General features: G+C 36.8%; 1 protein-coding gene across 1 annotated transcript; it reads right to left on the reverse strand.

The window, feature by feature from the left end:
* Positions 1-9178: 9178 nt before the first annotated feature.
* On the reverse strand, positions 9179-11578 carry LOC120776056. The gene is made up of 3 exons (XM_040106515.1): positions 11448-11578; positions 11201-11364; positions 9179-10312 (listed from the first exon to the last, which is right to left on the reverse strand). Exons 1-3 carry the CDS (start codon positions 11518-11520, stop codon positions 9179-9181), a joined length of 1371 nt encoding a protein of 456 aa, XP_039962449.1. The 5' UTR covers positions 11521-11578.

The raw sequence follows: 11578 nt of genomic DNA on the forward strand, positions 1-11578 counted from the left end.
CTGCATCCTAAGAGGTCTTGCAAAATACTACATAAATGTGCAAAGTTTTATTGCCGTTATCAGTACACTGCTGCTTTGCAAGCACATTTCTGATTACGAACCAAAAGGAGGTAAACAGTTCATGTCGAAATTGATAATATTATCATATCATTCATTGTCGTATGTCATAGATTAATATTACACCCAGCGCGAAAAGAGGTAAATGTAGTTTGGCACAATTCACTTGATTCAGCGAAGTGTGTTTGTCCAACCGGAGTTTTGCTAAAGCGACAATTTGAAGACCTATGGAAACCTATGAAATTCAAAAATAGTATGTATGTACATATATGTACTAAAAGCTTTTCCCATCGTCACTCTACGATCTCCAAACGATCTTCGAAAACATTCGTTGGAGGCAACGGGTATGCCTTCCATGAAGAAAAACGTACCATATATCATATTCCTACCTAAGTTGTTAGAAGTTTAATATAGAAAAATAGATAGAAAATAATTGAGGTTATGTACTGCGACTTATGGTCTATTGTGTCCTCTCCTATATCACATTTGGCCACAAAAGTCCAGCACTCTGAATAATTTCGGAAACCTCGTTAATGGATCCAAGGGCCATGAGCTTGCTTCTACAAATTTGCTGGGCAATCTAGAATCAGGTGCTTTGGAGTTTTCGGTGCCATGGCACAAAACCGGCAGTTTTGCGCAATAGAGTATGCCCATGTTTGACAAGTGTTTCTTGGGCCTGTAGTGCCCAGTATAAAGTGCGACAAGGAGACGGAATTTGCCTCGGGGGAGGATCATATCTCTAAACCTTGGCGTGGCGCTTTCCTATTGCCTTCTGCCAGTGCCGTTCGCTCCCCTCTCTCTCTTCCGTGCTGAACAATTCCTTTAAGGTGTGGGCTCAACCGCAAACCATCAATCTGGAAGCCGACGCAGAGCGGCTACCTCTTTATGCCTCGGCACCCAGGTCAGGTGTGCACGCTTGCAAAACGATAAGCGGTTCAGCCTTTCTATACACTCCTCCACTAATTGGGATTTGACTTCATAAGCTGAGATCGCTTATAGTGCCGCTTGACTATCGCTGAGTATAGCGATATGCTGGTTGCGATAGTTGCGTTGGAGAGTTGGATGTTAAAACTGTTGAAGTTAATTGTATGGAGATATTCAGTGAAACATATCTCAGGAGCTTTGTAGACAAGATTCGGGCGCGAGTTTTGTTCACATAACGGTTGTTTGTAAGTCCTAAAACTGAAATAGTCAGATATAGGGTTATATATACCAAAGTGATCAGGGTGACGAGTAGAGTTGAAATCCGCATGTCTGTCTGTCCGTCCGTCCGTCTGTCCGTCCGTCCCTCCGTGCAAGCTGTAACTTGAGTAAAAATTGAGATATCATGATGATACTTGGTACACATATTTCTTGGCTCCATAAGAAGGTTAAGTTCGAAGATGGGCAAAATCGCCCCACTACCACGCCCACAAAATGGCGGCCGAAAACCTATAAAGTGTCATAACTAAGCCATAAATAAAGATATTAAAGTGAAATTTGGCAGAAAGGATCGCATTAGGGAGGGGCATATGTGGACGTAATTTTCTTGGAAAAGTGGGTGTGGCCCCGTCCCCTACAAAGTTTTTTGTACATATCTCGGAAACTACTATAGCTATGTCAACCAAATTCTATAGAGTCGTTTCCTTCAGGCATTTCCATATACAGTTCAAAAATGGAAGAAATCGGATAATAACCTCGCCCACCTCCCATACAAAGGTTATGTTGAAAATCACTAAAAGTGCGTTAACCGACTAACAAAAAACGTCAGAAACACTAAATGTTACGGAAGAAATCGCAGAAGGAAGCTGCACCCAGGCGTTTTTTTTAAATTGAAAATGGGCTTGGCCTCGCCCACTTATGGACCAAAAACCATATCTCGGGAACTACTATACCGATTTCAATGAAATTCGTTATGTAATATTTTCTTAACACTCTGATGACATGTACGAAATATGGGTGAAATCGGTTCACAACCACGCCTTTCCCCAATATAACGCTATTTTGAATTCCAACTGATGCCTTCTCTGTATAATACGAGTATATACATTAGGAACCAATGATGATAGCGGAATAAAACTTTACACAAATACGGTATTTGAAAAATATGTAAATGACGGATAATGAAATCTCGATTATCAATTATCGTGCGAGAGTTCGGTGACATCCGAACTTAGCCCTTCCTTACTTGTTTCTATAAAGAGTTATTTATTCTCGGAAAAGGTTTCTCCATTTATTGAGTTCAGAACATTCAAGTAAATGATAATTAACGGCACAACTGATAAAACCAAATGACGCTTTCAACATACTTACATACATATTTATAGGTATACATATATGGTACACTTGTGCGCTCAGAGAGTATTCCCTATTATATGTATATCATATATCTATATTAAGTTTTCCATGACTTTTGTAACACCCTGAAAGAAATGTCGGAGACTCTATAATATATAAATGATGAACATGACGAGCTGAGTTGAACATATCCGTCTATCCGTCTGTCGGTATATATGCGAACCCGTCTCTCAGTTTTTGAGATATCGGTCTGATATTTCCCACACATCCCTTACTTCCCAAGAGGCTGCTCATTTTCCGCTTTTACTGATATCGGACCACTAAAGGTTAATAGAAATTTGGAGGCAGTGTTTGACGATGGCATACTTTTCACAGTTATTAGTCATGAGAGAAAACTTTAAATTATAAATTAAATTACGGTAATATAATAATAAAATGCATAGCCGTTGGTAGCCGCATGTGTGATAAGAATTCTTATCAGTATTGAAGTGTTTATGTGCTGCTCTATGACTAATAATAGCCAAGCGTTTTCGGAAGAAAAAATTATAAACCACTTATATAGATATGACGTAACACATACACGCGGTATAATACAAATGTGTGTCAGGCATTTATGAATAATTCACATGCACTAGAGGGGGATTCCCTAATAAAGTGGAAGCGATACATGTCCATTTAGACAAAATAATTTTTCCATTTTACTACATTTAAAGTTAGTAATATACATATGTAGGAGTATGTCAGAAAACCCTACCACTTTTGTTAACTTTTTTAAGTTTTTACAACAAATGTGTTATTTAAGAAAGTTGCCACCTGACTTCAAAAAAAAATTTTTAAATATATTCTCAGGTTTAGTTTCAATGAAAGCGCCACGTCGATATTAGGTTGCGACTCTCATTGCACTTATTAATTTATATTTAAAGCTTTTGGTGTCGCAAGATGTCGGACGCCAGAGAACGTCGGTCGCCATTGACCGAGGACCGTCATCGTACCATGTTAATTGACTATTTGATGACTGAAATTGAAGCTTGTGATCTCGGCGACATTTGGTTTCAACAAGACGGCGCCACTTCCCACACCTTTCATCTATCAGTGGATTTATTGAGAGAACACTTCGGTGAGCAGATAATTTCACATTTTGGGCCGGTCGATTGACCACTAAGATAGTGCGATATCACACCGGTAAACTTTTTCCTGTGTGGATATGTGAAGTTTAAAGTCAATATGCGGACAATCCAAATATCATCACGCTTGTAATTCGCCAGTTAATAGTCAAAATGCTCGAGCAAGTCAACGAAAATTGGACTCAACGGATGAACTATCTGAGACGTAGTCGCGGCCAGCATTTGAAAAATATAATCTTCAACAAATAAATGCCAAAGAATGTTCTTTCGAATGATTATAAACATTTGGCTTTAGGTTTGAAGTTTCTGAGATGGAAATGGATCACCCTTTGTTATGACAAGTCTTATAAAGGGTCGGTATTTAAGAATCTTTGCAAGTGTTGAAAATTTATAGTCACACATTTGATTAGTTGAAAAAAAACTCGAAATTTTTTTCTTCAAATAGTAGGGAGTTCAAAAGAACGGAAATTATAAAAATGTTAGTAGCTACATATGGGTAATACCGGCCAAAATTATTTTGAAAAGAGTTTTTGAGGCAGTAACGAGTAATTTTTACTCATCCTTTGTTTTTTTTTTACCTTTTTTCGAACTCATAGTGATAAATTTTGCTGTTCAGTAATATTTGTCTAGCCCAATTTTGTAACGATAAATATATTTCGAATCTTACACATTTTTTTACGCTAAAGAATCCTTAAAAGGAATGGCCTCAATACTTTACATCGTATTGCGGTGATTGTATGATGCTGGTTAAAATTGGATTATAATCATAAATTTTATTTAGAAGGTATCGGAGTTCACTAAAACTTGATTGCTTATAACAGTATTTAAGCATAATCAACGTTATCAATATGGATACAATCTCTAAATCCATTATTAGGCAGATAAACATAGTAATAGAACTCATTATCGGCAATAATATTTACCACGTTTTAACCTAAACGTTAAAATGGTAGTACAGGTACATATGTACTGTCGTACAGAGATTGGCATTCCAATAGTAGATAATGACTTAAGGAAACAACAAGTCAAGCGAAATTGAGAGATAATATTTAGTTATTTGCCAGATAAGATAGCGGCTGTTGTGGGAACACTTGGCTTAACTTCATACTACTATTTCACAACGAGAGAATAAAGCTTTAAGTGCTAAGCTTTTATGCAAAAAAAAAAACAAAAAATAAGCGTCAAGACATTTTATTTGTTACCCAGGGTTGCTTTTCAATGGAGCAAGTCAAAAATTGTAAAACGTAGAGCTTTTTTTTAATAAAAAGAGAAAGAATAATTCGTTAAGAAGGTTAGTTGACCATTAAAACAGGATATAGGTTTTTAATATTGGACCTGATATACCATAATGCCTAAGTTAGGTAGATTATGCATATCTTATCTGTCAAGTAACGAAATTCTAAATATCGAATGGCGATTTTAAACCCATACTCTCGTGTACTCATTAATAGATGGCTAAAAGAAAGTATGGACCGATTTCCTTCACAGCAAGCCATACAAATAATGCTCATTTGTAACACTTAGAAAGGAACGAAATGATTAGCATGATGGACTGAGTCGATTTATTCATGTCTGTTTTTAACAGCCCTCGGCCGGATAAATGCGGCTGTTGTGGGAATCGTCAGGTCCGTCTGTCAGTCTGCCCGTATATACGCTGACTAGCACAAAGAACAAGAAAGTGAACCTAAGTGTGCCGTGCCCAATCCACAAAAAGGCCACCATCAACAAACTGATTGGGTCTTAGCAGTGTGGCTGACGACCAGGAAAATCTATGGCCGACCAGATTTTCACCTTAACCTAATCTTACGATCTTCGTTGATTTTAAAGCCGACTTCGACTGCTGCGTTTATGCCGCTTTGTGACGTGGTATTCCCGCAAAACTAACGCGGCTATGTAAACTGAGGTTGAGCAACAAACCAAACTAAAAGCTAGGTCAGTTCAATACCTCGCGGGATTTCAGACAAGGAAACTTTCTATCGTATCGTTTATTCAATATATTGCTGGAGAAAATAATATCAGCATACTGGAGAAGCGGAGCGTATGGGTATGGATGTGAACAAGGACATGTCAGCAAACAAATAGGCATCTCATTCGCGATTAGGCTCCCACGTCACTTTTGACAGTCACAACTTTGAAGTCGTAGATAATTTCGTCTGTCTGGAAGCATTATTAACACCAACAACAATATCAGCCTTGAAATTCAACGCAGAATCACTCTTAACAACAGGCGTAACACTGAGCTTTGGTCTGAGTATGCAATTGAAAAGAAAAGCCCTCTTCACGAATAAAGAATAAACTCTTTAAGTCTCCGTCATTCTTGTCATGTTATATGGTGCGGAGGCATGAATAATGGCAACATCTGATGAGCCAAGAGAAAGGTTTTTGCGCTTTGGCAACGGCGAATGCTGCAGTCGTTGGAATAATGAGCTGTACGAGATATACGGCGACAATTACATAGTTAGCGAATCAAGTGACAGCGGCTACCCAGCTAATTCATGTTGTCCGGCTGAATGAGAATACTTCAGCTCGGAAAGTGTTCCATTCAGTACCCGCCGGTGGAAACGGCGGATAAGGTCTCCAAGATATTCACTCTGCTGCATTTGGTATCACGATATATCAATTTGCAATTTTGCGCACGTCCTTTTCTCTGGAAAAACCTGTTCACTTGTTGAAACCACAGATATCGACCCAAAATAGCATTTATCTGCAATACATACTGAGTTATCAGAATCAAGTGCATGCAATAAACTGAAGTTAACGATTTTTTCTTATAATAATATAAGATCAGATATCAGGAAACTAAATGGAATACAAAAAGCAGCCTACGCAGGCGTTACCGAAGCTATAAATTCATGTCCGACTGAGACGATCAATGTGAATGTGTTTACTCGGAATGCAACAGCAACTATCAGAACAATGAAATTTAGAAAGTTGGAAACGGGAAGAATATGTACTTAGCCGTCATCCGAAATGAGCTAAGCGTAAGTAAATCTAGACGTGAATGGAGAAGAGGTTTAGTGGGGATGACGTACTTCGTTTATCTACATCGACGGATACAAAATGTACTGCGCAGTAGGGGGGTATTCACCAATGATTTCGAAATCCCTCTGCCAAACAAAGCCAACAACTTTGAAAAGGAAATACTAGGTATAGAAAAGGTCTGTGGAGTTTTATTGAATAACTACGGGAGGGTACAGAAATAAGCCCTATACACCAATACTCAGACCTCATTACTGGCCTTGTCAACGACAAGGAGTAGTAAATAATTGCAGAAAGGTCTTGGCGGGATAACTTAACTTGATCATAATTGGGATTACTCGTTTTAGTAACATTTTCGGTATTTCGAAGTTAATAGAGAATTATATGGGAAATGGTCAAAAGAGAGCAAGAACCATAAAATAGACCTGCCTTTTAACAAATCTTGCTGTAGCTGCAAGCTAGAAGGGAATAGGAAACCATTTCTCCCACTTACTCTTTGAATGTCCAGTTCTATGCAAAACCTCACATAACATATTTGATACCCATTAGGCATCAAACTTTGAATGGCTGCCCACAAAAAGCGTAGCGGATATAAGAAATTTCATTGAGAGTAGCAAATGGTGCGAGCGCAACGATAAGGTACTAAGATAGTGCATCAAAATGGCGCATCTAGCGCTAATTAAGCCCATGAGGGCAGCACTCCTACCTACCTGCCTACCCATCGATATCATGAGTAGATTTGGGTGTGAAGTGAACGAAACGTTTGACATGCTTTATTTCTACGTCTAGCATTAGTTCCAGAACTTTCTTACTTTTTGCTTCTTCATCATTATAAAATATTATCAGCTAAAAGAGTTCACTAAACTAGACAGTATATACTTAAGTAAGCTGCTTAGTTGTCTTTCGATAATTCCGATGAGTAATGAGTCCATGTAATCGTAATATATCGGTCACTGGAGGTAGCTATTAGACAAAATATTGCCTATGATTGATGCAATAATCGCATATATTAGCGCATACATCAATGTCTAATTACATATATATCTGCAAACATAACTATTTCTTGATAAAATGTCGTGGCGCCAGTAAGTAAATAAATTTGAAGGAAACGAAAGTAGGCATAAATAAATTCATATTCTAAGGATAACTTTAAGTATTATATGGGCTTTTTAGCATGCCGAGGCATGTGCTGTTAGTGATTTCGCTAGTCTTACTCGACGCTAAACCAGGTGACTTAGAGGTAATCCGTTTTGTCGGTGCAAAAAAGGCGCAGCATTAACCGCTGTATACTTTGCTGCCTATCTAAAGAGTTATATACATACATATGTATGTCTTTATATTCTTGCATTTATATGTATTTGTTTACATTTTTGATTGTATGAAATTTAAAGCTACAACACGAGTTGATGAGCTTTCACGGTCAAATGCAAATGAAGCATGGCATTAGATGTGCTTGATATGCGCTGATAAGTTCGCGAGATTAAAGGTATAAAGCGAAACATTTTTGACTAAAGGGTTCTTAGTGACAATGTCAAAATTTAAATACACACTTTCTGATAAGGAAATAGTCCATATTATAGTTAACAGGGCAAAATAGTTAAGACATGTATTTATGTATATTTTTAGACAAGAAAATCGGGGTTTTTAAAAATATTTTTTTGAAATATTTTTTTTTTTGTTAGCTAAAAGCTGGGTTGCATAAAATTTTTTAAGACTTGTATTTATTCATATTTTTGGGCAACAAAAAATAAATGTTTTGAAAACTATTTTTTTTTTCAAAACTATTTTACTTTCCATTTTTTTTAATTAAATTTTTAAATAAAAAAACAAAAAACTTTAAAAATTATTAAAAAAAAACATTTTTGAATTAATTTTAATTTTTTTTTAATCCAAAAATTTTTAATGCTTTTTTGATATATTTTTGTTAAAAATTATTCTTTAAAACTAAAAGTTATTTTTAGAATAAAAAACAACAAAAAAAATAAATTTTTAAAAATTAAAAATAATTATTAATGTTTTTTTGATAAAATTTAAAACAAAAATTAAAAATTAATTTAAATAATAATTTTTATGGTTTTTTGATAAAAATACTTTTAAAAATTAAAAAATGGAAAAAAAAATTATAAAAATAGTTTTTAAAAATTAAAAAAATATATTAATATTATTTTTAAAAAATAAAAAAGAATTATTTTTATCACAAAAAAATATGTGAAAATTAAACTTTTCTTTTTTTTCAAAAATTTAATTTTCAAAAATCTTTTTAATCAGAAAAAATTATTTGAAAATTAAACTTTTCTTTCAAAACTAGTTAAAAAAAATTTCATCGCTCTGCTATCAAAAGGATTTTTTTTTTCAAAAAACCACAAACAATTTGTTTAAGAAATTGTTTTCTTTCTGTTTATTAAAAATATATTTTTAAGTTTCTATTCATAAACTAAAAGTATAATATAAATCAAACTTACGGACTATTTTTACACATTTGCATATACATATGTATCTTTCTTTTTAGAAATACACACATTAAGACATCCCGTTATATATAAAATAGTTTTAAGGAATAAACTTAAAAAACTTATCGTATTAGAGAATTGTAAACATTTTCAATCGAGCTGTAAAAATAAAGTAGTAGAACACAAAGGCATTGCTTTTCCCTGCGAAGCACAATAAGCTTACCCACGAAGCTTTCACCAAAGCTTTAAACGCTCCAGAGCTTTCATGACATCAGAAAGCTCAGCAACTTTTCAGTAAACTTTAAAATTGAAAAAGTACGCGAACTGTTCTTGCGCCTCACGTAGCTTCATCTGACGCGTTTCGGGCAACATAAAGCAGAAGACAATGGCGAAGAACATCATTATCACGCCTACGGTGACGCAGTAGACATACTCATGGAACAAACTGTAATTGTAGGTGCACACTATAATCAAGCCAACCATGTTTTGTACAATTACGCAGAAGCCAATAAAGTAGGGCTTCACTTTTAGGGGAAATGCCTCGCCCAGAAATACGGTTGTGCTGGGCGCAAAGATACCGCCAAGAAACTGTGCGACCATCAGCATAGCTACAACCATAGACATTTTCACTTCATCCGAAAAACTCGCATCCACATGATAGACAATGCCGACGCCCAGAAACATGCCGCCCGCTACCAGTAAGGTAAACAAACTCAACCATTTGTGGCCGATTCCACCCAGCGTTGTTGAGGCCACGACTGGACCGAGTAGACCAAGAAAACCGTAAAGTATCGGATGCCAGTTTATAACATTCGGCGCACTTATAATACCGCCATTATTCAGTGCCAGCATAATTGGCAGCGATATGATGAATGACAGCATGCTGCGGTAGATTGTCATTTTGATGAGTGGCACTAAACCGAGGGCGAAGCTTTTACCCACCGACATCGAGTCATTCATCGCGACGTACATTTTGATATCGGTTATGGCGATTTGCTTATTTTCCGTTAGAATTGGTGGTTGATAGAGCACATTGACGCATTCTATAGCGCCGTTCTCATCACCCTTACGCATATGAAAGACGGCCGAGTCCTTTTGTGTATATGTCAAGAAGGCGGCCATGCAGCCAAAGAATAGATTGCATAAGCCCATAAGCAGATTCGGGCTAAAGTTCGTGCCCGTTATCCAGAGTGCAGTGTAGAGCATTTGTACGTAGACGCCAATGGCGAGTCCAATTTGTTCGAAGGCCAAACAGAAACCACGACGATGTTCCGAAGAGATCTCACTCACATGCGTTATGAAGGAGACCGTCGCCAGTCCAATGCAAATGCCATCGAGATAGCGCGATGCGATGAGTACGCCCAAGTACTGATAGCCAGAGACGGCCACAATGGCAGAAGCGGCAACAAGCAGGTTGGGTAGTATCTAAAATAAGTTTATAAATATTTTAAGTCTGTCTTTGTTTTGTATTAGAGCGTTTATTCGTCAGTTTGTGGTGTGAGTAAAAATTTTGTTTAAAGGAAGTAGGTTGCTCAGTTGCGTACCCATTTCGAAGGAAGGAAACTTGGCTCTTAACTAACATTATATTGACTGTTCTCTGAAGACCAGCTACTCAAGCAGAATACCACAATCATATACTTTAAATAAGATCTGGTTTAGAAGGATCCAATATGGATTGATACAAAATATGTAGACTACTGAAAATATGCAGGGATCTATCTGTAAGATACACTTTTTCTGGGAATATTATTTTTTGTTACTGAATGATTTAAAAAAAAAATTTTTTTTTAAATAGGAAACAATTTTTGCCCTTAAGTCACTTATATTCTGATAATACTATTTAAAGACCTCAGAAAGGATTGCACAGATTCCTTTCTTATTCACTATTTCTCAGAAATATTGCTTGGCAAATTATCTTGTAGACACTTTCCCATATTATATCATATCCTTTCGCATTTCTTGTCGATATTAGTGAGCCAAAGCACGACTTATTTGTGATAAAAAGGCAGAAGACACTTCCGGATACCATCGTAATACGAACACTTCTTCTTTTGTTTCTAATGTTTTTTTAAGTCTGACAAGCTCGCGGAAGCCTAAGTCACTGAATTACGATAAGACTAACGCTGGAGTCTATTTTATGAAAGACCCGATATCTTGTACCACCAGTCACTACCAAAGTCTAACTTCAATTCAACTAAGTTTAGTTTCTAAGTCCAAACTTAAATCAATTTTCTCACAGAAACCACAAATTGGCATGATCTAGACTAGAGTCCGCACATGCCAACCGCTTAAATAAGCATTAAGTATGCTTACAATGTATAGTCGTTTCCGCTTCCATTGCACCAGTGGTGGCGCTATGAAGGCACCAATCGCCACACCAATATACCAACAAATACGAAACTGCAGCGTATATTCGCTCTTCGACCAGCCGACGCTGACAGCCAGATTCATACCGCCCGTCATGAAGATGAAGAAGTCTGCAGACGAATCAAGAAACACAAACGGAAACACACAAAAAATAAGTCCAGTTATTTCACGGCACCCAAGAAATGGTAGCTACCTGAAAGCACTGCCAAGGTCTGCGGGCGATCCACCCATAAGCCACTGGGACTCCCCACAACTTCAGCAACCATTCTTTAAGCTCAGCAGAAGCACTAACTTAAACTACACCGTTATGCGGGACGACTTCTA

Source organism: Bactrocera tryoni, chromosome 4, assembly GCF_016617805.1.
Source record: "Bactrocera tryoni isolate S06 chromosome 4, CSIRO_BtryS06_freeze2, whole genome shotgun sequence".
Taxonomy (NCBI): domain Eukaryota; kingdom Metazoa; phylum Arthropoda; class Insecta; order Diptera; family Tephritidae; genus Bactrocera; species Bactrocera tryoni.

What these genes read in the sequence shown, in the direction of transcription:
- LOC120776056 (XM_040106515.1), bottom strand. Translation starts at nt 11,520, where the DNA reads ATGGTTGCTGAAGTTGTGGGGAGTCCCAGTGGCTTATGGGTGGATCGC. An exon ending in GACCTTGGCAGTGCTTTCAG is followed by an intron (nt 11,365 to 11,447) that starts GTAGCTACCATT and finishes ATTCGTCTGCAG; the next exon opens with ACTTCTTCATCTTCATGACG. An exon ending in AGCGGAAACGACTATACATT is followed by an intron (nt 10,313 to 11,200) that starts GTAAGCATACTT and finishes AACTTATTTTAG; the next exon opens with ATACTACCCAACCTGCTTGT.